Raw genomic sequence first — 27,897 nt, forward strand, 5'->3', positions numbered from 1 at the left:
ATGTGTGTTACAGTTTATTAATGACCCTTGTGAGAAGGCTTTGACCAATGAGAAGGCTCTGACCAGTGAGAAGGGTTTGACCAGTGAGAAGACTTTGACCAGTGAGAAGACTATGACCAATGAGAAGACTATGACCAATGAGAAGCCTCTGACAAGTGAGAAGGCTCTGACCAGTGAGAAGGGTTTGACCAGTGAGAAGACTTTGACCAGTGAGAAGACTATGACCAATGAGAAGACTATGACCAATGAGAAGAAGTTGACCATTGAGAAGACTTTGACCAAAATGGAACATGATCAAGTTTATTTGGGAGACATTTGCATTACGTCATTGTATACATTCATCTCTTTACATTATGAAACAATAAAATATCTTGTTAAAATCTTAAAATAAGCTATGTACTAGACATTTATTTTAATTCAAAATACGATTCTTCATCATATGGACTTTCTATGTGTACACCTGATAACATTATAATACATGTAGAAAAACTGAATCCTAAGAAATGGAGAGAGAAATCTTCCTCTGATTTAAAACTCACTTGCTTCATCTATTATTGGCAGGACAACGACAAGCATGGAAAAGCAGTGAGTACGTGAACTTTAACACACCGTCAGTCACAGTCGCACCGTCAGTCACACCGTCAGTCACAGTCACACCGTCAGTCACACACCGTCAGTCTCAGTCACACCGTCAGTCACAGTCACACACCGTCAGTCACAGTCACACCGTCAGTCACACCGTCAGTCACACACCGTCAGTCACAGTCACACACCGTCAGTCACAGTCACACCGTCAGTCACATGTTAGTTCACAGGTGAGAAGAAGAAACAGAAAGCTCAACTCTAACTGGTTGAATGGACTCCAACTCCAACTGGTTTAATGAACTCCAACTCCAACTGGTTTAATGGACACGAACTCCAACTGGTTTAATGGACTCCAACTCCAACTGGTTTAATGGACTCCAACTCCAACTGGTTGAATGAACTCCAACTGGTTGAATGAACTCCAACTCCAACTGGTTTAATGAACTCCAACTCCAACTGGTTTAATGAACTCCAACTCCAACTGGTTGAATGGACTCCAACTGGTTTAATGAACTCCAACTGGTTTAATGAACTCCAACTGGTTTAATGAACTCCAACTGGTTTAATGGACTCCAACTCCAACTGGTTTAATGGACTCCAACTCCAACTGGTTGAATGAACTCCAACTGGTTGAATGGACTCCAACTCCAACTGGTTTAATGAACTCCAACTCCAACTGGTTGAATGGACTCCAACTCCAACTGGTTTAATGAACTCCAACTCCAACTGGTTTAATGGACTCCAACTGGTTGAATGAACTCCAACTGGTTTAATGGACTCCAACTCCAACTGGTTTAATGAACTCCAACTGGTTTAATGAACTCCAACTGGTTTAATGAACTCCAACTGGTTGAATGAACTCCAACTGGTTGAATGGACTTCAACTCCAACTGGTTGAATGGACTCCAACTCCAACTGGTTGAATGAACTCCAACTGGTTGAATGAACTCCAACTGGTTTAATGAACTTCAACTGGTTGAATGGACTTCAACTCCAACTGGTTGAATGGACTCCAACTCCAACTGGTTGAATGAACTCCAACTGGTTTAATGAACTCCAACTGGTTTAATGAACTCCAACTGGTTGAATGAACTCCAACTGGTTGAATGGACTTCAACTCCAACTGGTTGAATGGACTCCAACTCCAACTGGTTGAATGGACTCCAACTCCAACTGGTTTAATGAACTCCAACTGGTTGAATGAACTCCAACTGGTTGAATGGACTCCAACTCCAACTGGTTGAATGGACTCCAACTCCAACTGGTTGAATGGACTCCAACTGGTTGAATGGACTCCAACTCCAACTGGTTGAATGGACTCCAACTCCAACTGGTTTAATGGACTCCAACTGGTTTAATGAACTCAAACTGGTTTAATGAACTCCAACTGGTTGAATGAACTCCAACTGGTTGAATGGACTTCAACTCCAACTGGTTGAATGGACTCCAACTCCAACTGGTTGAATGGACTCCAACTCCAACTGGTTTAATGGACTCCAACTGGTTTAATGGACTCCAACTCCAACTGGTTTAATGGACTCCAACTCCAACTGGTTGAATGGACTCCAACTGGTTTAATGGACTCCAACTCCAACTGGTTTAATGGACTCCAACTCCAACTGGTTGAATGGACTCCAACTCCAACTGGTTTAATGGACTCCAACTCCAACTGGTTTTGGACTCCAACATACTCTATATAATCGTAGTAGGGCAATTTTCCTGAAGAAAACATTGTTGTGTTTGCTTCAGCTGTCCACTATGAATTTTTATGGTGGTAGAATGAGTTAAAAACAGCGGGGCGGCAGGGTAGCCTAGTGGTTATAGCGTTGGAGCGGAAGGTTGCAAGTTCAAACCCCCGAGCTGACAAGGTACAAATTTGTCGTTCTGCCCCTGAACAGGCAGTTAACCCACTGTTCCTAGGCCGTCATTGAAAATAAGAATGTGTTCTTAACTGACTTGCCTAGTTAAATAAAGATAAAATACTTTTTTTGATGAAGGTCCCTTGCTGTTTTTGATGACTAGCATAAACAGTTGAAGAGCAAGACTATTCTGAAAAATGTCAACACTTGTTGAATTCTAGTGTACAGACAGTATAAGCCAGCCTTTAGTTTTACAGTAGACAGGAATTCTCTTAAATACACAACGTAACATCAGAACATATCTCTCTCTCTCTAACTCTCTATTCAATTCAAGGGGCTTTATTGGCATGGGAAACATACAGTATGTTTACATTGCCAAAGCAAGTGAAATAGATAAACAAATAAATAAACAATAAAAAGTGACAGTAAATATCTCTCTCTCCAGACCTTCTCAGCTCCCGTCCTGTCCTGTCAGCTGCAGTCCTGTCTTGTCCTGTCCTGTCAGCTCCCGTCCTGTCCTGTCAGCTGCAGTCCTGTCTTGTCCTGTCCTGTCAGCTCCAGTCTTGTCCTGTCTCTCGCTCCTATGTCCTCTCTTCTCCTCTCCTCTTCTCTCCACTCCTGTGTTGTCCTTTCCACTCAGCCTCAGAATCTGTCTTCTTTGAAGGCCTCCTTCTTCGGTACACCGCTGATGGTCTCAATCTCCACCTGGCGGGTCTGGTTCCTCTGCTTCTGAACGCTGTTACGGATCCCATAACCAAAGTAGATGAGGAACCCTACAGACAGACATACACACAGAGAGAGAGAGAGAGATCAGAGAGAGAGAGAGAGATCAGAGAGAGAGAGAGATCAGAGAGAGAGAGAGATCAGAGAGAACCCCCCCTCAACCCTCTGACATCCTGTATAGCCTCCAACCAACTTTAAACAACCCACACTCCTATTGATATCAGGTCATATAGATAGAAAATGACACATCCATCCCCACCAGCCTCCCAGTTTAGTGCTTGTGGCATGTATAATTGGGTAGAGAAGTGTTGGGTAGAGTACTTACCTACGGCCATCCAGATGGCGTATCTCATCCAGGTGTCTCGTCCTAACTGCACCATCAGGTAGACGTTGACGAACACACTAACTACCGGCAGCACGGGCAGGAAGGGCACCTGGGAGCAGACGGCAGGGGGTAAGAGAACTCTACTGTAATGTCAACATAAAGACACAAACAACGTACCACACAGGGTCCCGGGCCCAAAGGTAAACATTCTGGAGTTCAAACACATTCGGGGTTGATTGATATTACGATATGTTAGGCTGTATCTGATAATGGTTGATAATATTTGTGAATCAGCGATGTTTGTATAGCCTGTGATAATGTCCTCTAATCAGCGATGTTTGGACAGCCTGTGATAATGTCCTCTAATCAGCGATGTTTGGACAGCCTGTGATAATGTCCTCTAATCAGCGATGTTTGGACAGCCTGTGATAATGTCCTCTAATCAGCGATGTTTGGACAGCCTGTGATAATGTCCTCTAATCAGCGATGTTTGGACAGCCTGTGATAATGTCCTCTAATCAGCGATGTTTGGACAGCCTGTGATAATGTCCTCTAATCAGCGATGTTTGGACAGCCTGTGATAATGTCCTCTAATCAGCGATGTTTGGACAGCCTGTGATAATGTCCTCTAATCAGCGATGTTTGGACAGCCTGTGATAATGTCCTCTAATCAGCGATGTTTGGACAGCCTGTGATAATGTCCTCTAATCAGCGATGTTTGGACAGCCTGTGATAATGTCCTCTAATCAGCAATGTTTGAATAGCCTGTGATTAACGTTCTTTATATGCAGGTGTCCATTTTCCGACAGTGCTTCTCACCATGAAAGCAGCCTTGGCTTGGTTCTGTGGATGCCTCCAGATGACGATGACGAGGACCAGGAGGATGAAGGCTACTATGGACACACACACCATGCTCCAGATCTCCTGCCGCTGTATAGCGTCTATCGCTTGGGTCAGCAGGACACACAGACCGCATACACACACCACTGGAGAGAGAGAGAGAGAGAGAGAGAGAGAGAGAGAGAGAGAGAGAGAGAGAGAGAGAGAGAGAGAGACAGAGAGAGACAGAGAGAGAGAGAGAGAGAGAGAGAGAGAGATATTCACTTTATATATTATCTACCTCACTTGCTTTGGCAATGTTAACACATGTTTCCCATGCCAATAAAACCCTTGAATTGAATTGAATTGAGAGAGAGAGAGAGAGAGAGAGAGAGAGAGAGAGAGAGAGAGAGAGAGAGAGAGTAAGGGGGTGAGAGAAGAACAACTGAAAAGAGAGAGAGAAAGGGGGTGAGAGAAGAACAACTGAACAGAGAGATAGAGGAAGATGGTGAGAGAAGAACAACTGAACAGAGAGAGGAAGGGGGTGAGAGAATAACAACTGAACAGAGAGAGGAAGGGGGTGAGAGAAGAACAACTGAACAGAGAGAGAGAAAGGGGGTGAGAGAAGAACAACTGAACAGAGAGAGAGAAAGGGGGTGAGAGAAGAACAACTGAACAGAGAGAGAGGAAGGGGGTGAGAGAAAAACAACTGAACAGAGAGAGAGGGGAAGGGGTGAGAGAAGAACAACTGAACAGAGAGAGAGGGGAAGGGGGTGAGAGAAAAACAACTGACCAGAGAGAGAGGAAGGGGGTGAGAGAAGAACAACTGAACAGAGAGAGAGAGGAAGGGGTGAGAGAAGAACAACTGAACAGAGAGAGAGGGGAAGGGGGTGAGAGAAAAACAACTGAACAGAGAGAGAGGAAGGGGGTGAGAGAAGAACAACTGAACAGAGAGAGAGAGGAAGGGGTGAGAGAAGAACAACTGAACAGAGAGAGAGAGGAGGGGGGTGAGAGAAGAACAACTGAACAGAGAGAGGAAGGGAGTGAGAGAACAACAACTGAACAGAGAGAGAGGAAGGGAGTGAGAGAAGAACAACTGAACAGAGAGAGAGGGGAAGGGGGTGAGAGAAGAACAACTGAACAGAGCATGAGGGGAAGGGGTGAGAGAAGAACAACTGAACAGAGAGAGAGGGGAAGGGGGTGAGAGAAAAACAACTGACCAGAGAGAGAGGGGAAGGGGGTGAGAGAAGAATAACTGAACAGAGAGGAAAGGGGTGAGAGAAAAACAACTGAACAGAGAGAGAGAGGAGGGGGGTGAGAGAAGAACAACTGAACAGAGAGAGGAAGGGAGTGAGAGAACAACAACTGAACAGAGAGAGAGGAAGGGAGTGAGAGAAGAACAACTGAACAGAGAGAGAGGGGAAGGGGGTGAGAGAAAAACAACTGAACAGAGAGAGAGGGGAAGGGGGTGAGAGAAAAACAACTGAACAGAGAGAGAGAGGAAGGGGTGAGAGAAGAACAACTGAACAGAGAGAGAGGAAGGGGGTGAGAGAAGAACAACTGAACAGAGAGAGAGAGGAAGGGGTGAGAGAAGAACAACTGAACAGAGAGAGAGAGGAGGGGGGTGAGAGAAGAACAACTGAACAGAGAGTGAGGGGAAGGGGTGAGAGAAGAACAACTGAACAGAGAGAGAGGAGGTGAGAGAAGAACAACTGAACAGAGAGAGAGGAAGGGGGTGAGAGAAGAACAACTGAACAGAGAGAGAGAGGAAGGGGTGAGAGAAAAACAACTGAACAGAGAGAGAGAGGAAGGGGGTGAGAGAACAACAACTGAACAGAGAGAGAGAGGAAGGAGGTGAGAGAAGAACAACTGAACAGAGAGGAAGGGGGTGAGAGAAAAACAACTGAACAGAGAGAGAGAGGAAGGGGTGAGAGAAGAACAACTGAACAGAGAGAGAGGAAGGGGGTGAGAGAAGAACAACTGAACAGAGAGGAAGGGGGTGAGAGAAGAACAACTGAACAGAGAGAGAGAAAGGGGGTGAGAGAACAACAACTGAACAGAGAGAGAGGAAGGGGGTGAGAGAAGAACAACTGAACAGAGAGGAAGGGGGTGAGAGAAGAACAACTGAACAGAGAGAGAGAAAGGGGGTGAGAGAACAACAACTGAACAGAGAGAGAGGAAGGGGGTGAGAGAAGAACAACTGAACAGAGAGAGAGGAAGGGGGTGAGAGAACAACAACTGAACAGAGAGAGAGTAAGGGAGTGAGAGAAAAACAACTGAACAGAGAGAGAGAGGAAGGGGGTGAGAGAAGAACAACTGAACAGAGAGAGAGAGGAAGGGGGTGAGAGAAGAACAACTGAACAGAGAGAGAGTAAGGGAGTGAGAGAAAAACAACTGAACAGAGAGAGAGAGGAAGGAGGTGAGAGAAGAACAACTGAACAGAGAGGAAGGGGGTGAGAGAAGAACAACTGAACAGAGAGAGAGGAAGGGGGTGAGAGAACAACAACTGAACAGAGAGAGAGGAAGGGAGTGAGAGAAGAACAACTGAACAGAGAGAGAGAAAGGGGGTGAGAGAAGAACAACTGAACAGAGAGAGAGGAAGGGGGTGAGAGAACAACAACTGAACAGAGAGAGAGGAAGGGGGTGAGAGAAGAACAACTAAACAGAGAGAGAGGAAGGGGGTGAGAGAAAAACAACTGAACAGAGAGAGAGAGGAAGGGGGTGAGGGAAAAACAACTGAACAGAGAGAGAGAGGAAAGGGGGTGAGAGAAGAACAACTAAACAGAGAGAGAGGAAAGGGAGTGAGAGAATAACAACTGATCAGGGAGGAGGCCGATGGAAGAATGTCTGAAAGAAAGGGTGGAAGGCTACATAATGTCCCACTGCAGGTACTACAGCACCTATAAAATGTAGACCATCTTTGAATAATATTACTTGTCAACTTTAAAGACAGATTGACTTGAGATTTATTGTCAAAGCGTTGTGCTTACCGGAAAAGACGGTCAAACTTGTGACTGTTTTCGAGGTGCCCGGTGTTGGGAATGATGGCGGTTTGAGACAAACAAACTTGGTGTTTGATTCAAGGATCTGGAGATCTGAGTCTTCTGATTGGGTCTCTTGGTACCTAGATGTTACAAAGTCAACTTAGTACCTTTTCTTTAGCTAAATAGACGATGGCTGTTTATCTAAGTTTGGATATTTGGGAAATTACTTACCTAAGTATAAGAATGCATATAGCCACAAGTGTGTAGGCAAAGAGTGTCCCAATTGACATCATATCAACCAGAGCTTTCAGGTCAAACACCAGGGCCATTATCGCTGGAAAGGAAAACAAACAAGCATTCAAGTATTTACCATAGATAAATCATCACACAAAATATATCATGAGCCAAACACAACAAACTCTTCATATCTCTACGAGAGAAAGAGAACGAGAGAGAGATAGAGAGGGATGGGGTGTTACCTGCTACGACCCCGGAGGAGAGTGTAGAGAGAGATAAAGAGGAATGGGGTGTTACCTGCTTCGACCCCGGGGGAGAGGGTAGAGAGAGAGATAGAGAGGGATGGGGTGTTACCTGCTTCGACCCCGGGGGAGAGGGTAGAGAGAGAGATAGAGAGGGATGGGGTGTTACCTGCTACGACCTCGGAGGAGAGGGTAGCGAGAGAGATAGAGAGGGATGGGGTGTTACCTGCTATGACCCCGGAGGAGAGGGTAGAGAGAGATAGAGAGGGATGGGGTGTTACCTGCTACGACCCCGGAGGAGAGGGTAGCGATGACAGGACTTTGTCTGGCGCTGACCTTACTGAGGGGCTTGAAGAGGAGGCCGTCTCTGGCCATAGCAAACAGTACGCGGGGCATAGGGAACATGGAACCCAACAGACTGTACAGGAGACAGACAGACACAGAGAGCAATCAGACATGTTACAGTCTCAGGTTTATGCCCCAAATGGCACCCTATTCCCTATATAGTGCACTACTTTTGACCAGGGCCAATAGGGTAGTGCACTATAAAGAGATAAGGGTGCCATTTGGCATGCAGTCTCAGCACAGGACCACGTTACAATCTCAGCAAACAGCTATGACAACAGAATACGAGGCCAGATTTACAAATCATTTGCAACCTGGTAACTATGGTTTATCTCGTTTTAGAACGGAGACAGACAGACAGACAGCCAGACAGACAGACAGACAGACAGACAGACAGACAGACAGACAGACAGACAGACAGACAGACAGACAGACAGACAGACAGACAGGCAGACAGACAGACAGACAGACAGACAGACAGACAGACAGACAGACTGAAATGATGCCTGACCAGGGACTTCACATGTTCTCCTACCTACCTGGTGGAGAGGGCGCAGAGCGAGCCGACAGCCACCACATACTTGGCGGGCCCCCAGCCGATGTACATGAAGGCCACGGGCAGCGGGCTGTTAACATTCAGCATGTAGTAGGGCATCATCAGAGTGAGGGCTGCCGACACGGCGAAGTAGGCCAGGAAACAAATGAGGAGAGACGCCACGATGCCCAGCGGGATGGACTTCTGAGGGTTCTTCACCTCCTCACCTGGAGAGAGACAATGAATGAATGAATGAATGAAGCACTGTCAATCAATCAGTCCATAAGTCGATTGGGGTGGATTGATATTACGATCTCTTAGGCTGCATCTGATAATGGTTGATAATATTTGTGAATCAGCGATGTTTGTATAGCCTGTGACAATGTCCTCTAATCAGCGATGTCAGTTGAATGGTCAATCAGTCGATCAATCAGCCAATATCGATCAATTAAGCAAGCAAAGTTTAATCATGAAGAATATCGACTGTTACAATATGCCTAAACATTCACCCCAAAAAAGTAGAGTAGAGTAGACATTACCAAAGATACTGTATGGACAAAGCTTGGAGAAGCGCCTGGCTTTATTAATGTTTCTGATGTATATAGGTTAGTGTCTCTGTGCATGTTCAAAGATCAAAGCAGGTAGGCCTACTTGTTGTGGCGATGCAGTCGAAGCCTACGAAGGCGTAGAAACAGGTAGCGGCTCCAGAGATTGTCCCGTCGAAACCGTACGGGAAGAACCCTCCAGCCCCATACATACTGGTCACGTTGACTGTAGAGGTTAGGTTCCTGGAGAGGTCACAATACAGGACATATATACTGGTCACGTTGACTGTAGAGGTTAGGTTCCTGGAGAGGTCACAATACAGGACATATATACTGGTCACGTTGACTGTAGACGTTAGGTTCCTGGAGAGGTCACAATACAGGACATATATACTGGTCACGTTGACTGTAGAGGTTAGGTTCCTGGAGAGGTCACAATACAGGACATATATACTGGTCACGTTGACTGTAGAGGTTAGGTTCCTGGAGAGGTCACAATACAGGACATATATACTGGTCACGTTGACTGTAGACGTTAGGTTCCTGGAGAGGTCACAATACAGGACATATATACTGGTCACGTTGACTGTAGACGTTAGGTTCCTGGAGAGGTCACAATACAGGACATATATACTGGTCACGTTGACTGTAGAGGTTAGGTTCCTGGAGAGGTCACAATACAGGACATATATACTGGTCACGTTGACTGTAGAGGTTAGGTTCCTGGAGAGGTCACAATACAGGACATATATACTGGTCACGTTGACTGTAGAGGTTAGGTTCCTGGAGAGGTCACAATACAGGACATATATACTGGTCACGTTGACTGTAGAGGTTAGGTTCCTGGAGAGGTCACAATACAGGACATATATACTGGTCACGTTGACTGTAGAGGTTAGGTTCCTGGAGAGGTCACAATACAGGACATATATACTGGTCACGTTGACTGTAGAGGTTAGGTTCCTGGAGAGGTCACAATACAGGACATATATACTGGTCACGTTGACTGTAGAGGTTAGGTTCCTGGAGAGGTCACAATACAGGACATATATACTGGTCACGTTGACTGTAGAGGTTAGGTTCCTGGAGAGGTCACAATACAGGACATATATACTGGTCACGTTGACTGTAGAGGTTCCTGGAGAGGTCACAATACAGGACATATATACTGGTCACGTTGACTGTAGAGGTTAGGTTCCTGGAGAGGTCACAATACAGGACATATATACTGGTCACGTTGACTGTAGACGATAGGTTCCTGGAGAGGTCACAATACAGGACATATATACTGGTCACGTTGACTGTAGAGGATAGGTTCCTGGAGAGGTCACAATACAGGACATATATACTGGTCACGTTGACTGTAGAGGTTAGGTTCCTGGAGAGGTCACAATACAGGACATATATACTGGTCACGTTGACTGTAGAGGTTAGGTTCCTGGAGAGGTCACAATACAGGACATATATACTGGTCACGTTGACTGTAGAGGTTAGGTTCCTGGAGAGGTCACAATACAGGACATATATACTGGTCACGTTGACTCTAGAGGTTAGGTTCCTGGAGAGGTCACAATACAGGACATATATACTGGTCACGTTGACTGTAGAGGTTAGGTTCCTGGAGAGGTCACAATACAGGACATATATACTGGTCACGTTGACTGTAGACGTTAGGTTCCTGGAGAGGTCACAATACAGGACATATATACTGGTCACGTTGACTGTAGAGGATAGGTTCCTGGAGAGGTCACAATACAGGACATATATACTGGTCACGTTGACTGTAGAGGTTAGGTTCCTGGAGAGGTCACAATACAGGACATATATACTGGTCACGTTGACTGTAGAGGTTAGGTTCCTGGAGAGGTCACAATACAGGACATATATACTGGTCACGTTGACTGTAGAGGTTAGGTTCCTGGAGAGGTCACAATACAGGACATATATACTGGTCACGTTGACTGTAGAGGTTAGGTTCCTGGAGAGGTCACAATACAGGACATATATACTGGTCACGTTGACTGTAGAGGTTAGGTTCCTGGAGAGGTCACAATACAGGACATATATACTGGTCACGTTGACTCTAGAGGTTAGGTTCCTGGAGAGGTCACAATACAGGACATATATACTGGTCACGTTGACTGTAGACGTTAGGTTCCTGGAGAGGTCACAATACAGGACATATATACTGGTCACGTTGACTCTAGAGGTTAGGTTCCTGGAGAGGTCACAATACAGGACATATATACTGGTCACGTTGACTCTAGAGGTTAGGTTCCTGGAGAGGTCACAATACAGGACATATATACTGGTCACGTTGACTGTAGAGGTTAGGTTCCTGGAGAGGTCACAATACAGGACATATATACTGGTCACGTTGACTGTAGAGGTTAGGTTCCTGGAGAGGTCACAATACAGGACATATATACTGGTCACGTTGACTGTAGAGGTTAGGTTCCTGGAGAGGTCACAATACAGGACATATATACTGGTCACGTTGACTCTAGAGGTTAGGTTCCTGGAGAGGTCACAATACAGGACATATATACTGGTCACGTTGACTGTAGAGGTTAGGTTCCTGGAGAGGTCACAATACAGGACATATATACTGGTCACGTTGACTGTAGACGTTAGGTTCCTGGAGAGGTCACAATACAGGACATATATACTGGTCACGTTGACTGTAGAGGATAGGTTCCTGGAGAGGTCACAATACAGGACATATATACTGGTCACGTTGACTGTAGAGGTTAGGTTCCTGGAGAGGTCACAATACAGGACATATATACTGGTCACGTTGACTGTAGAGGTTAGGTTCCTGGAGAGGTCACAATACAGGACATATATACTGGTCACGTTGACTGTAGAGGTTAGGTTCCTGGAGAGGTCACAATACAGGACATATATACTGGTCACGTTGACTGTAGAGGTTAGGTTCCTGGAGAGGTCACAATACAGGACATATATACTGGTCACGTTGACTGTAGAGGTTAGGTTCCTGGAGAGGTCACAATACAGGACATATATACTGGTCACGTTGACTCTAGAGGTTAGGTTCCTGGAGAGGTCACAATACAGGACATATATACTGGTCACGTTGACTGTAGACGTTAGGTTCCTGGAGAGGTCACAATACAGGACATATATACTGGTCACGTTGACTCTAGAGGTTAGGTTCCTGGAGAGGTCACAATACAGGACATATATACTGGTCACGTTGACTCTAGAGGTTAGGTTCCTGGAGAGGTCACAATACAGGACATATATACTGGTCACGTTGACTGTAGAGGTTAGGTTCCTGGAGAGGTCACAATACAGGACATATATACTGGTCACGTTGACTGTAGAGGTTAGGTTCCTGGAGAGGTCACAATACAGGACATATATACTGGTCACGTTGACTGTAGAGGTTAGGTTCCTGGAGAGGTCACAATACAGGACATATATACTGGTCACGTTGACTGTAGACGTTAGGTTCCTGGAGAGGTCACAATACAGGACATATATACTGGTCACGTTGACTGTAGAGGTTAGGTTCCTGGAGAGGTCACAATACAGGACATATATACTGGTCACGTTGACTGTAGAGGTTAGGTTCCTGGAGAGGTCACAATACAGGACATATATACTGGTCACGTTGACTGTAGAGGATAGGTTCCTGGAGAGGTCACAATACAGGACATATATACTGGTCACGTTGACTGTAGAGGTTAGGTTCCTGGAGAGGTCACAATACAGGACATATATACTGGTCACGTTGACTCTAGAGGTTAGGTTCCTGGAGAGGTCACAATACAGGACATATATACTGGTCACGTTGACTGTAGAGGTTCCTGGAGAGGTCACAATACAGGACATATATACTGGTCACGTTGACTGTAGAGGTTAGGTTCCTGGAGAGGTCACAATACAGGACATATATACTGGTCACGTTGACTGTAGAGGTTAGGTTCCTGGAGAGGTCACAATACAGGACATATATACTGGTCACGTTGACTGTAGAGGTTAGGTTCCTGGAGAGGTCACAATACAGGACATATATACTGGTCACGTTGACTGTAGAGGTTAGGTTCCTGGAGAGGTCACAATACAGGACATATATACTGGTCACGTTGACTGTAGAGGTTAGGTTCCTGGAGAGGTCACAATACAGGACATATATACTGGTCACGTTGACTGTAGACGTTAGGTTCCTGGAGAGGTCACAATACAGGACATATATACTGGTCACGTTGACTGTAGAGGTTAGGTTCCTGGAGAGGTCACAATACAGGACATATATACTGGTCACGTTGACTGTAGAGGTTAGGTTCCTGGAGAGGTCACAATACAGGACATATATACTGGTCACGTTGACTGTAGAGGTTAGGTTCCTGGAGAGGTCACAATACAGGACATATATACTGGTCACGTTGACTGTAGACGTTAGGTTCCTGGAGAGGTCACAATACAGGACATATATACTGGTCACGTTGACTGTAGAGGTTAGGTTCCTGGAGAGGTCACAATACAGGACATATATACTGGTCACGTTGACTGTAGACGTTAGGTTCCTGGAGAGGTCACAATACAGGACATATATACTGGTCACGTTGACTGTAGAGGTTAGGTTCCTGGAGAGGTCACAATACAGGAAATGTTTGCAAAATGATGAGAGATAAAAACAGAAATACCTTATTTACATAAGTATTCAGACCATTTTGCAATGAGACTCAAAATTGAGCTCAGATGCATCCTGTTTCTATTGCTCATCCTTGAGATGTTTCTACAACTTAATTGGATTCCACCTGTGGTAAATTATATTGACTGGACATGATTTGGAAAGGCACACACCTGTCCAAATAAGGTGCCACAGTTGACAGTGTATGTCAGAGCCAAAACCAAACCATGAGGTGGAAGGAATTCTCCGTAGAGCTCAGATACAGGATTGTGTCGAGGCACAGATCTGGGGAAGGGTACCAAAACAAGCCATTCCTCAGTAAAAGGCACATGGTAGCCCGCTGGTGTTTGCAAAAAGGAGAAACAAGATTCTCTGGTCTGATGAAAACAAGATTGAACTCTTTGGCCTGAATGCCAAGCCTCATGTCTAGGGGAAACCTAGCACCATCCCTACGGTGAAGCATGGTGGTGGCAGCATCATGCTGTGGGGATGTGTTTCAGTGGCAGGGACTGGGAGACTAGTCAGGATCGATGCAAAGATGAACGGAGAAAAGTACAGGGATCCTTGATGAAAACCTGCTCCAGAGCGCTCAGGACCTCAGACTGGGGCGAAGGTTCGCCTTCCAACAGGACAATGACCTTAAGCACACAGCCAAGACAACGCAGGTGTGGCTTCGGATCAAGACTCTGAATGTCCTTGAGTGGCCCAGTCAGAGCCCGGACCTGAACCCGATCTAACATCTCTGGAGAGACCTGAAAATAGCTGAACAGCAACGCTCCCCATCCAACCTGACAGAGTTTGAGAGGATCTGCAGAGAAGAATGAGAGAAACTACTCAAACACAGGTGTACCAAGCTTGTAGAGTCAAGAAGACTCAAGTAAAAGGTCAAAATACTTATGTAAATGTGATATTTAGGTTTTAATTTTTTTAATTTCTAAAAACTTGTTTTTGCTTTGTCATTATGGGGGGGTTGTGTGTAGATTGATGAGGGAAATAAACATTATTTCATCCATTTTAGAATTATGCTGTAACGTAACAAAATGTGGAAAAAGTCAAGGGGTCTGAATACTTTCCGAATGCACTGACTGTAGAAGTTAGGTTCCTAGAGAGGTCACAATATAGGACATACAGTTGAAGTCGGAAATGTACATACACCTTAGCCAAATACATTTAAATTCAGTTTTTCCCAATTCCTGACATTTAATCACAGTACAAAATTCCCTGTCTTAGGTCAGTTAGGATCACCATTTTATTTTAAGAATGTGAAATGTCAGAATAATAGTAGAGAGAATGATTTATTTCAGCTTTTATTTCTTTCATCACATTCCTAGTAGGTCAGAAGTTTACATACACTCAATTAGTATTTGGTAGCATTGCCTTTGAACTGGTTAACTTGGGTCAACCATTTTGGGTAGTCTTCCACAAGCTTCCTACAATAAGTTTTTGGCCCATTCCTCCTGACAGAGCTGGTGTAACTGAGTCAGGTTTGTAAGGCCTCCTTGCTCGCACACGCTTTTTCAGTTCTGCCCACACATCATTTTCTATGGGATTGAGGTCAGGGCTTTGTGATGGCCACTCCAATACCTTGACTTTGTTGTACTTAAGCCATTTTGCCACAACTTTGGAAGTATGCTTGGGGTCATTGTCCATTTGGAAGACGCATTTGCGACCAAGTTTAACTGATGCCTTGAGATGTTGCTTCAATATATCCACATCATTTTTCTGCCTCATGATGCCATCTATTTTGTGAAGTGCTCCAGTCCCTCCTGCAGCAAAGCACCCCCACAACATGATGCTGCCACCCCCGTGCTTCACGGTTGGGGTGGTGTTCTTCACCTTGCAAGCGTCCCCCTTTTTCCTCCAAACATAACAATGGTCATTGTGGCCAAACAGTTCTATTTTTGTTTCATCAGACCAGAGGACATTTCTCCAAAAAGTACGATCTTTGTCCCCATGTGTAGTTGCAAACCGTAGTCTGGCTTTTTCATGGCGGTTTTGGAGCAGTGGCTTCCTCCTTGCTGAGCGGCCTTTTAGGTTATGTCGATATAGGACTCGTTTTAATGTGGATATAGATATTTTGTACCTGTTTTCTACAGCATCTTCACAAGGTCCTTTGCTGTTGTTCTGGGATTGATTTGCACTTTTCGCACCAAAGCACGTTCATCTCTAGGAGACAGAACGCGTCTCCTTCCTGAGCGGTATGACGGCTGTGTGGTCCCATGGTGTTTATAATTGCGTACGATTGTTTGTACAGATGAACGTGGTACCTTCAGGCATTTGGAAATTGCTCCCAAGGATGAACCAGACTTGTGGAGGTCTGTATTTTTTTCAGAGTTCTTGGCTGATTTCTTTTGATTTTCCCATGATGTCAAGCAAAGAGGCACTGAGTTTGAAGGTAGGCCTTGAAATACATCCACATTTACACCTCCAATTGACTCAAATTATGTCAGTTAGCCTATCAGAAGCCATGACATCATTTTCTGTTATTCCCCAAGCTGTTTAAAGGCACAGTCAACTTAGTGTATGTAAACTTCTGACCCACTGGAATTGTGATACAGTGAATTATAAGTGAAATAATCTGTCTGTAAACAATTGTTGGAAAAACTTGTGAAAAACTTGTGTCATGCACAAAGTAGATGTCCTAACCGACTTTCCAAAATTATAGTTTGTTAATAAGAAATGTGTAAAGTGGTTGAAAAACTAGTTTTAATGACTACAACCTAAGTGTATGTAAACTAGTTTTAATGACTACAACCTAAGTGTATGTAAACTAGTTTTAATGACTCCAACCTAAGTGGATGTAAACTAGTTTTAATGACTCCAACCTAAGTGTATGTAAACTAGTTTTATTGACTCCAACCTAAGTGGATGTAAACTAGTTTTAATGACTCCAACCTAAGTGGATGTAAACTAGTTTTAATGACTACAACCTAAGTGGATGTAAACTTCCGACTTCAACTGCATATATATATATATATATATATAGGGTTGCAAAATTCTAGTAACTTTCCCAATCTTCCCTGGTTTTCCAGATATCTCGGTTGAAAGATTCACGCTAATATTTCCTGCTAATACCACGGCTATAACATGCTCACACACATTTGCCAGTAGAAATGTGTTCAACAACCACTGAAGTTTCTAGCACGTTTGGTATGATGAAGGATGTCTCATGTATTGTTATGAAACATGGTTGCGTACTGTAATTCCGCTGTAGCGTTGATGAGCACCTCCTGACTGATCTGCCAGTTACCGACGTCTCCCTTGACAACGCCCGCTACAATGACAAACAGAAGCACCAGGATGTTGACGGCCGTGAAGATCTTGTTGACTATTGCCGATTCCTGGACACCGAAGGCCAGCAGACCTTCACAGGACAGAAACACGTGAACGAAACGTGTTCATCATCATCATCATCATCATCAGTACCAGACAGTTTTAATGTCGCTATGCTGTTAAACGAACCAGTGATCAATCAGTCAATCAATCTGATTTAGTTTACCTGCCAGGAGCATAATGAGCCCAGCAGCAAAGAAGTCTGGGTATTCTGCGAGGCCCGGGAAGCCCATGTAAAGGTTTTCTTTGAAGAAATTCCCCATGACGTTGCCGATGAGGTCATCAAAGGTTCCGCTCCAAGCCCTCGCCACACTTGACGTCCCTGACAGGATAATGATGAGAGGAGATTAGCCAATATGACAATAGCTGGATCAATCAATCAACCCTTTACAACTGGTGGGAATCGGCCTTTATGGATAGGGCTAAATTCAAATGTCTCTTACAGAAGACACATGAAAAGCATAGGCATAACCCTGGTAGCAATTGAAAGGGAACAGTTTAGAGATACTGTGAAAATGATTAAACCAAAGGTGAGAGGACACAACAGTTCACTTGACACAAGACTGAATCCAAACATTAAACTGTTGATTTTATGCACATTTTACATTTACTGTACTTTTCGCCACATTTGTTGACAACGAAATCTGAAAATACTCCAGATACATTCAGTAACATGTTGAGAATATTCCTGGAAAATGTGGGATAGGTGCAACATAAGACAAGAAAATTACAAAGGTTTGAGTGAGAGGAGTGAGAGGAGTCTCCAAGTGAACAGACATGTCCACAGTTTCTCAGTAATTATTGTTTTCAACTATAAGGTGCTTTTTAGAACTCTCCTACTGTAGCTTTGCCAGTTGGGTAACTAGAGCAGGCAGACGTGTAGTTGTTTTGTTTGGAACCCAACCCTGCATCCCCGCCATCACACAATTACTGTTCTTGTTTATGAAATCCCAAAACGGCCCATTATACATCGCAATCTGGTGGGCATGATTTGAAAGCTTGTTCTTTAAGCCAACATGACTAGCTAAGTTATAAAATCCGATCTTAGATTGCTTTCACGGGGCAATTCAGAGAAACAGATCTTTATTTTGGTGCGGTTCAGAACAACCCAGGGTATGACGCCATGTCATCTTGTAACATTAAACATAGTGATCATAAATGTTGACACTGTATACGACATGAGGTTTTTATGATATGTGAAGTGCCCATTTGGACTCAGGGGGGTAATTGACGTCAAAGTGGTATTTATTATAATCCTCAACGTCTCATCTTTCAAAATACACAGAGTCCTTTTAATTTACAGAATTTCCCTCAACTCAGACAGATTTTCTTTTTGCAAAAGTTACCCAATTAGCAGAAGAAAATGAGGGAAAAAACGTCTTGTTGCATGCAGTGCTATCGGTCAAGCGGTGCTATCGGTCAAGCGGTGCTATCAGTCAAGCAGTGCTATCGGTCAAGAGGTGCTATCAGTCAAGAGGTGCTATCAGTCAAGCGGTGCTATCAGTCAAGCGGTGCTATCAGTCAAGCAGTGCTATCAGTCAAGAGGTGCTATCAGTCAAGCGGTGCTATCAGTAATGATGTGCTACCAGTCAAGCGGTGCTATCAGTCAAGCGGTGCTATCAGTCAAGAGGTGCTATCAGTCAAGCAGTGCTATCAGTCAAGCGGTGCTATCAGTAATGATGTGCTATCAGTCAAGCGGTGCTATCAGTCAAGCGGTGCTATCAGTCAAGAGGTGCTATCAGTCAAGAGGTGCTATCAGTCAAGCCGTGCTATCAGTCAAGAGGTGCTATCAGTCAAGCGGTGCTATCAGTCAAGAGGTGCTATCAGTCAAGAGGTGCTATCGGTCAAGAGGTGCTATCAGTCAAGAGGTGCTATCAGTCAAGCGGTGCTATCAGTCAAGCGGTGCTATCAGTCAAGAGGTGCTATCAGTCAAGCAGTGCTATCAGTCAAGCGGGGCTATCAGTAATGATGTGCTATCAGTCAAGCGGTGCTATCAGTCAAGCGGTGCTATCAGTCAAGAGGTGCTATCAGTCAAGAGGTGCTATCAGTCAAGAGGTGCTATCGGTCAAGAGGTGCTATCAGTCAAGAGGTGCTATCAGTCAAGCGGTGCTATCAGTAATGATGTGCTACCAGTCAAGCGGTGCTATCAGTCAAGCGGTGCTATCAGTCAAGAGGTGCTATCAGTCAAGCAGTGCTATCAGTCAAGCGGTGCTATCAGTAATGATGTGCTATCAGTCAAGCGGTGCTATCAGTCAAGCGGTGCTATCAGTCAAGAGGTGCTATCAGTCAAGAGGTGCTATCAGTCAAGCCGTGCTATCAGTCAAGAGGTGCTATCAGTCAAGCGGTGCTATCAGTCAAGAGGTGCTATCAGTCAAGAGGTGCTATCGGTCAAGAGGTGCTATCAGTCAAGAGGTGCTATCAGTCAAGCGGTGCTATCAGTCAAGCGGTGCTATCAGTCAAGAGGTGCTATCAGTCAAGCAGTGCTATCAGTCAAGCGGTGCTATCAGTAATGATGTGCTATCAGTCAAGCGGTGCTATCAGTCAAGCGGTGCTATCAGTCAAGAGGTGCTATCAGTCAAGAGGTGCTATCAGTCAAGCCGTGCTATCAGTCAAGAGGTGCTATCAGTCAAGCGGTGCTATCAGTCAAGCCGTGCTATCAGTCAAGAGGTGCTATCAGTCAAGCGGTGCTATCAGTCAAGAGGTGCTATCAGTCAAGAGGTACTATCAGTCAAGAGGTGCTATCAGTCAAGAGGTGCTATCAGTCAAGAGGTGCTATCAGTCAAGCGGTGCTATCAGTCAAGCGGTGCTATCAGTCAAGAGGTGCTATCAGTCAAGCAGTGCTATCAGTCAAGCGGTGCTATCAGTAATGATGTGCTATCAGTCAAGCGGTGCTATCAGTCAAGCGGTGCTATCAGTCAAGAGGTGCTATCAGTCAAGAGGTGCTATCAGTCAAGCCGTGCTATCAGTCAAGAGGTGCTATCAGTCAAGCGGTGCTATCAGTCAAGAGGTGCTATCAGTCAAGAGGTGCTATCAGTCAAGAGGTGCTATCAGTCAAGAGGTGCTATCAGTCAAAACGCCATTCAGAGCAGTACAGCCCACTACGTTCCAATTTAGGCGTTTTTCATCTTCGAACCATATATAGAGACGTGTGTAAAGTGCTACACAGTCAATCCATCAATCAGTACTCATCGTTTTATCACGTAGTGTCATACAGATGGGGTGGCAGGTAGCCTAGTGGTTAGAGCGTTGGATCCCCGAGCTGACAAGGTAAAAAATCTGTCGTTCTGCCCCTGAACAAGGCAGTTAACCCATTGTTCCTAGGCCATCATTGTTCATAAATAAATAAAGGTTAAAAAATATATATATATAAAAAAACATCCCTGAGAAGATAACGGTAAGAGAAGAGAGTTCATTTTGAATCATAATTTTACTGTGTTGTGTCATATCATACATACCCAGAGCGCAGAGAGCGCCCTAGAGGGTAGATATAAATGTGATTGGTTAAGTCTAGGCAAAAATGTGATTGGTTAAGTCTAGGCAAAAATGTGATTGGTTAACCTTAGGTAAATGACTCCAACTATCTAGGCTCTTAATTATCAGCTAACTTAACTGCTGTGGGGTTGTTTTTAAGAGCACAGTAGCACCTCCTGGTTGAAACTCCATCGATCCATGTTTCATTTTTCCTTTTGTTTTGTCTGTTTTACACACCTGGTTCCCCATCTCATAATGATGTTCCTTATTTAACCCTCTGGTTTCCCTTTCTGTTTTGTGCGTGATTGTCTTTCGTGTATTCCGGTGTGTTGTATTTTGAGTCTTGTTTTGTCCTGGTTTGGAACGGGATTTTGTTATGTTTTGGATTGAGTAAATCAGTGATTGTTACTCTTATCTCTTTGTTACTCTGACAATATGACTAAATAGTTAATCAGGGTAAACTGGGATATGACTAAAGAGTTAATCAGGGTAAACTGGGATGTGACTTAATAGTTAATCAGGGTAAACTGGGATATGACTAAAGAGTTAATCAGGGTAAACTGGGATGTGACTAAATAGTTAATCAGGGTAAACTGGGATGTGACTAAAGAGTTAATCAAGGTAAACTGGGATATGACTAAATAGTTCATCAGGGTAAACTCGGATGTGACTAAAGAGTTAATCAGGGTAAACTGGGATGTGACTAAATAGTTAATCAGGGTAAACTGGGATGTGACTTAATAGTTAATCAGGGTAAACTGGGATATGACTTAATAGTTAATCAGGGTAAACTGGGATATGACTTAATAGTTAATCAGGGTAAACTGGGATATGACTTAATAGTTAATCAGGGTAAACTGGGATGTGACTTAATAGTTAATCAGGGTAAACTGGGATATGACTAAAGAGTTAATCAGGGTAAACTGGGATGTGACTAAATAGTTAATCAGGGTAAACTGGGATGTGACTAAAGAGTTAATCAAGGTAAACTGGGATATGACTAAATAGTTCATCAGGGTAAACTCGGATGTGACTAAAGAGTTAATCAGGGTAAACTGGGATATGACTAAAGAGTTAATCAGGGTATACTGGGATGTGACTAAATAGTTAATCAGGGTAAACTGGGATGTGACTAAAGAGTTAATCAAGGTAAACTGGGATATGACTAAAGAGTTAATCAGGGTAAACTGGGATGTGACTAAAGAGTTAATCAGGGTAAACTGGGATATGACTAGAGAGTTAATCAGGGTAAACTGGGATATGACTAGAGAGTTAATCAGGGTAAACTGGGATATGACTAAATAGTTAATCAGGGTAAACTGGGATATGACTAGAGAGTTAATCAGGGTAAACTGGGATATGACTAGAGAGTTAATCAAGGTAAACTGGGATATGACTAAAGAGTTAATCAGGGTAAACTGGGATATGACTAAAGAGTTAATCAGGGTAAACTGGGATATGACTAGAGAGTTAATCAGGGTAAACTGGGATATGACTAGAGTTAATCAGGGTAAACTGGGATGTGACTAAAGAGTTAATCAGGGTAAACTGGGATATGACTGAAGAGTTAATCAGGGTAAACTGGGATATGACTAGAGAGTTAATCAGGGTCAACTGGGATATGACTAAAGAGTTAATCAGGGTTAACTGGGATATGACTAGAGTTAATCAGGGTGATTTTTCCACAAATGGACAGGTGTTTTCCTTTCCATGGTAACAAGATCTTATCCATTTTTTTGCAAACGTTCTCTTAAAACGTATTGTAATGAGATCCTTTCTTTCTTTCAGGATATGTATACCGAGTATGTCCACGTCACCACCAGACCATTTTATTGGTAAACTACGCGGTAATGTAAAAGTAGTATTGTTGTGAGATCCGATACATAATAAACTGATCATAGTCTGGTTGTAATCCAGAGAGGTTAGAAAAAGTATCTAGATCCTCTATGAGGCTGTGGGGAGATTCTAATTGTGGATTTAAAAGAAAACGTGAATCATCAGCGTACAATGACACCTTTGTTTTTCTAGCCATGGATTTCTATTCCCTTAATATTATTGTTGGATCTGATTTGAATAGCTAACATTTCGATGGCCACAATAAATAGATATGGCGATAGTGGACAACCTTGTTTTACTCCTCTTGACAGTTTAAAACTTTCTGAGAAGTAGCCATTATTTACTATTTTACACCTAGGGTTACTATACATGATTTTAACCCATTTTATAAGAGATTCTCAAAAAAGTAAATGTTCCAGGCATTTATATATAAACTCCAGTCGTACTTAATCGAAAGCCCTTTCAAAGTCTGCTATGAAGAGCAGGCCTGGATTCCCAGATTTTTTATAGTGTTTTTTTGTTTCTGCTACATGCCTTATATTATCTTCAATGTATCGTCCATGTAAAAACCCTGTCTGATTAGAATGAATAATGTCTGACAATACCTTTTAAATTCTATACATTTTGCTAGAATTTTTGCATTACAACACTGAAGTGTAATGGGCCTACAATTCTTTAAATGGACTGGATCTTTATATTTGGACAGGATCTTTATTTTTCTCACTTTGTATCCTTGCATGATTCTTGCCATTCTCCTTTGACCTCTCTCATCAACAAGCTATTTTCACCCACAGGACTGCCTCTGACTGGATGTTTTGTGTTTGTTGCATCCTTCTTGGTAAACCCTAGACACTGTCATGCGTGAAAAGCTCAGGAGGGTGGCTGTTTCTGAGATACTGAGTCCGGCGCACCTGGCACCGACGATCATAACATTATCAAAGTCGCTTAGGTCACACGTTTTGCCCATTCTAACGTTCAATCGATCAGTAACTGAATGCCTCGATGCCCGTCTGCCTGCTTTATATAGCAAGCCACAGCCACGTGACTGTCTATAGGAGAAATACATTTTCGTGAATGGGGTGGCGTGCCTAATAAACTGGCCTGTGAGTGTAGATCAGATAGGAATAGTTCACTCCCAAAATCATAGCTAGGAAAACTCCTGAAGTAGAATGAAGTAGTATGCAGTTGTATCTTACCTATGACGTAGGACAGCAACAGATTCCATCCAGTAATAAACGCCAGTAGCTCTCCCACCGTCACATAGCTGTACAGATACGCAGACCCCGTTTTGGGGACGCGGGCCCCGAACTCAGCATAGCACAAGCCGGCAAAGATGGAGGCCACGGCAGCGATGAAGAAGGATATGATGATGCTGGGACCTGACGACGTCCTAGCAACCTAATAGATGTCATTATCAATTAAATCGATTTTATAAATCCCTTTTTACATCAGCTGTTTCCAGATACAAGGCCAAAACCCTAAAGAACAAGCAATGCAGATGCAGAAGCCCAGTGGCTAGGGAAACTCCCTAAAATATTAGAGAAAGGTCCAGACACTGTTTTTGCGATTTCGTTTTTTATTTTTACTTACCACAACCAACAATTCACTTCCCCATCCTCATTGTGCATTATTTACAATTTCATGTGTACACCTTCTGGAGACCTGCATCACTATACTGAAAGCGTTTGACATATTTGGTTATTTCCGGAGCACTTGTTCATGTTTTTTCAGAGCACCCGTACTGCACAGCGAGAATGAGGAAGTGTATCACTGGTTGGGGTAAGTTTTTCAAAAACAAATGAAATCCCTCCCTTTTACGCTGCTATTCTCTGTTTATCATCTATGCATAGTCACGTTAACTCTACCTACATGTACTGTACCTATTACCTCGATTACCTCGACTAACCGGTGCCCCCGCACATTGACTCTGTACTGGTACCCCCTGTATATAGCCTCCACATTGACTCTGTACCGGTACCCCCTGTATATAGCCTCCACATTGACTCTGTACCGGTACCCCCTGTATATAGCCTCCACATTGACTCTGTACCGGTGCCCCCTGTATATATCTTCCACATTGACTCTGTACCGGTACCCACTGTATATATCTTCCACATTGACTCTGTACCGGTACCCACTGTATATATCCTCCACATTGACTCTGTACCGGTACCCCCTGTATATAGCCTCCACATTGACTCTGTACCGGTACCCCCCTGTATATATCCTCCACATTGACTCAGTACCGTAATACCCTGTATATATCTTCGCTATTGTTATTGTTGTTATGCTGCTCTTTAATTATTTGTAAATTTTATTTCTTATTTTTTACTTAACACTTATTTGTCTTAAAACTGCATTGTTGGTTACTGGATTGTAAGTAATTATTTCACCTGTTGTATTCGGCACATGTGACAAATAAAATTTGATTCGATTTGTTTTACTGAACAAAAGGCACATCTCAATAGGTGGCCCTGATATACTCATGACATGGTTAGGTTAAATGTTAGGTTAAAGTTTTACGATAAAGTGTTACAATAAAGTGTTACGTAGAATTCTTACATTCAAGTGAAACATTAAAGTGTTACATTAAAGTGTTACATTAAAGTGTTACATTAAAGTGTTACATTAAGGTGTTACATTAAAGTGTTACATTAAAGTGTTACATTAAGGTGTTACATTAAAGTGTTACAATAAGGTGTTACAATAAAGTGTTACAATAAAGTGTTACGTAGAATTCTTACATTCAAGTGAAACATTAAATTGTTACATTAAAGTGTTACATTAAAGTGTTACATTAAAGTGTTACATTAAGGTGTTACATTAAAGTGTTACATTAAAGTGTTACATTAAGGTGTTACATTAAAGTGTTACATTAAAGTGTTACATTAAAGTGTTACATTAAGGTGTTACATTAAAGTGTTACATTAAAGTGTTACATTAAAGTGTTACATTAAAGTGTTACACTAAAGTGTTACATTAAAGTGTTACATTAAAGTGTTACATTAAGGTGTTACATTAAAGTGTTATATTAAAGTGTTACATTAAAGTGTTACATTAAGGTGTTACATTAAAGTGTTACATTAAAGTGTTACATTAAAGTGTTACATTAAAGTGTTACATTAAGGTGTTACATTAAAGTGTTACATTAAAGTGTCACATTAAAGTGTTACATTAAGGTGTTACATTAAAGTGTTACATTAAGGTGTTACATTAAAGTGTTACATTAAAGTGTTACATTAAAGTGTTACATTAAAGTGTTACATTAAAGTGTTACATGAAAGTGTTATATTAAAGTGTTACATTAAAGTGTTATATTAAAGTGTTACATTAAAGTGTTACATTAAGGTGTTACATTAAAGTGTTACATTAAAGTGTTACATTAAAGTGTCACATTAAAGTGTTACATTAAGGTGTTACATTAAGGTGTTACATTAAAGTGTTACATTAAGGTGTTACATTAAAGTGTTACATTAAGGTGTTACATTAAAGTGTTACATTAAGGTGTTACATTAAAGTGTTACATTAAGGTGTTACATTAAAGTGTTACATTAAGGTGTTACATTAAAGTGTTACATTAAGGTGTTACATTAAAGTGTTACATTAAAGTGTTACATTAAGGTGTTACATTAAAGTGTTACATTAAGGTGTTACATTAAAGTGTTACATTAAAGTGTTACATTAAGGTGTTACATTAAAGTGTTACATTAAGGTGTTACATTAAAGTGTTACATTAAGGTGTTACATTAAAGTGTTACATTAAAGTGTTCCATTAAAGTGTTACATTAAAGTGTTACATATGGCTAAGTATTAAAGTATTAAAAGTGTTGACAGGTAAGTGTTAAAAAAGAGGATAAAAGGATAAGTGCAACAATCAGAGATGTATCCATATATCGCCCCCAAGGTAATCCCCACCCCCCAGGGCCACCAAGTCAACAGTGTTAAATTAAAATAAATGAGTTTACTAAGAAGAAGATGTATCCATGCCTCTCCAGAGAGAACGTAGACCCCTGCCCCCAGGGTACTCCCCACCCCTAGGGCCACCAGGTCCAGGGTGGTCAGACAGCGGTTGAAAGTGGACTCCTCTCCCTCGGGCTCCAGAGGTTTTCTCCTGGACAGGCTCCGTACAAAGGAGCTCAATGAGTGGCAGGTCATCCTTCTACTGGGGTCAGGGGTCAGGGGTAGTGGGAGGAAGAGAGGGGGGGGGGTGTAATGAGAGAAGGTAGAGAGAGAAAAGGGTATCAGCGAGGGGGGGGGGGGGTCATCCCTAACACTGACTCATTCCTGACGACATGATGTTCAAGAACATTACTTTCTAATAAGATCAAAAGTTACATTGAAGAAAATGCATTTAAAGCTGTCTGTCTTTACCACAGTTTGAAAGATCAGCGGTATAATATCAGAAACATCATCAATAAACCTTGATCAGTTTCCATGTATTTCATGAAGTCTTCTATATGCAAACCGTGCTCTTTGTAAGTCCACGGTAAAATCCATAAGCTACGTCATGGACTGTCCCTATCAGTAACATTCTTACACGAGGCACGCTAACTCCAAGAGTTCCGCACCACTGGGTAACAAGTTTGCAGTCTTCTTTTAAAACGGCCCAAAATCACTATCATTACTCTGCCAGATAATCAATACATCAATATTTGTTTGTCTGCTTACCTGTTAGTGAGTGATTCCCTGTTACAGAGCTGTGCTGTGTTTAGGAGAGACAATTGATAGTGTTGATTATTCCTTCCTTCAATCACTTAATTATTTTATGCCTCCTCCTTAATCACCTGCCTGACAGAAGAGTACTGTTGCTTGTCGTTTTTCTCCTGATGCCCACTGGCTCTATAACTACGCCCTAAACCTGCCACATGACTCACGACTCTAGCCAAAACTTAACTTGACAACTTTTATCCACGGGATAAACCTAAATGAGTCAAGTATGTAAGGAAATATTTACGCTATGTCATGAAAATACATGTTAATTAAACAGATATGTCATATAAAAACATGTATTAGGAATGTAATATCTAATAGCAGGTGTGTGAATCCATAGAATGTGTACTCACCTTACGATAGAAGTTCCATGTTATCATGTGTTCTGAGACGGAACATTGAGAATCAGAGACATTCCATTCAGCTCTCTCTCTCTCTCTCTCTCTCTCTCTCTCTCTCTCTCTCTCTCTCTCTCTCTCTCTCTCTCTCCACTGGGTGTTCTGTAGGGCCACTGCTCCCTCCTTCCTTACATTGGAGAGGACAAAGACCGAGGGGGAAGAATGAACCAGAGAATGATCCGCTAGCTAAATGCCACTATCTCGAAGGAGAATATATACAGTGGGGTATGAAATGATTGACACCCTGTTTAAAGGTGAGCAGAAAATCTATATACTGAGCTATATTGTGT

At 42.9% G+C, this 27,897-nt stretch overlaps 1 protein-coding gene across 2 annotated transcripts; it reads right to left on the reverse strand.

Annotated features, from left to right (window-relative positions):
• Positions 1–287: 287 nt before the first annotated feature.
• LOC110504480 (cationic amino acid transporter 2) lies at positions 288–27,897 on the reverse strand. Of its 2 annotated transcripts, XM_036969850.1 has the most exons (14): positions 27,563–27,897; positions 27,168–27,201; positions 26,487–26,661; positions 23,696–23,897; positions 17,359–17,514; positions 17,058–17,223; positions 9,306–9,442; positions 8,659–8,881; positions 8,056–8,192; positions 7,527–7,629; positions 7,302–7,435; positions 4,312–4,478; positions 3,493–3,601; positions 288–3,217 (listed from the first exon to the last, which is right to left on the reverse strand). In XM_036969850.1, exons 3-14 carry the CDS (start codon positions 26,652–26,654, stop codon positions 3,087–3,089), a joined length of 1,833 nt encoding a protein of 610 aa, XP_036825745.1. In that variant the 5' UTR covers positions 26,655–26,661; positions 27,168–27,201; positions 27,563–27,897; the 3' UTR covers positions 288–3,086. The 2 variants fall into 2 exon arrangements, with proteins under 2 accessions (XP_036825745.1, XP_036825744.1); XM_036969849.1 differs by lacking the exons at positions 17,058–17,223; positions 17,359–17,514; positions 23,696–23,897; ... (1 more) ...; positions 27,168–27,201; positions 27,563–27,897 and having other exon boundaries at positions 9,306–10,366.

This window comes from Oncorhynchus mykiss, chromosome 31, assembly GCF_013265735.2.
Source record: "Oncorhynchus mykiss isolate Arlee chromosome 31, USDA_OmykA_1.1, whole genome shotgun sequence".
Classification (NCBI taxonomy): domain Eukaryota; kingdom Metazoa; phylum Chordata; class Actinopteri; order Salmoniformes; family Salmonidae; genus Oncorhynchus; species Oncorhynchus mykiss.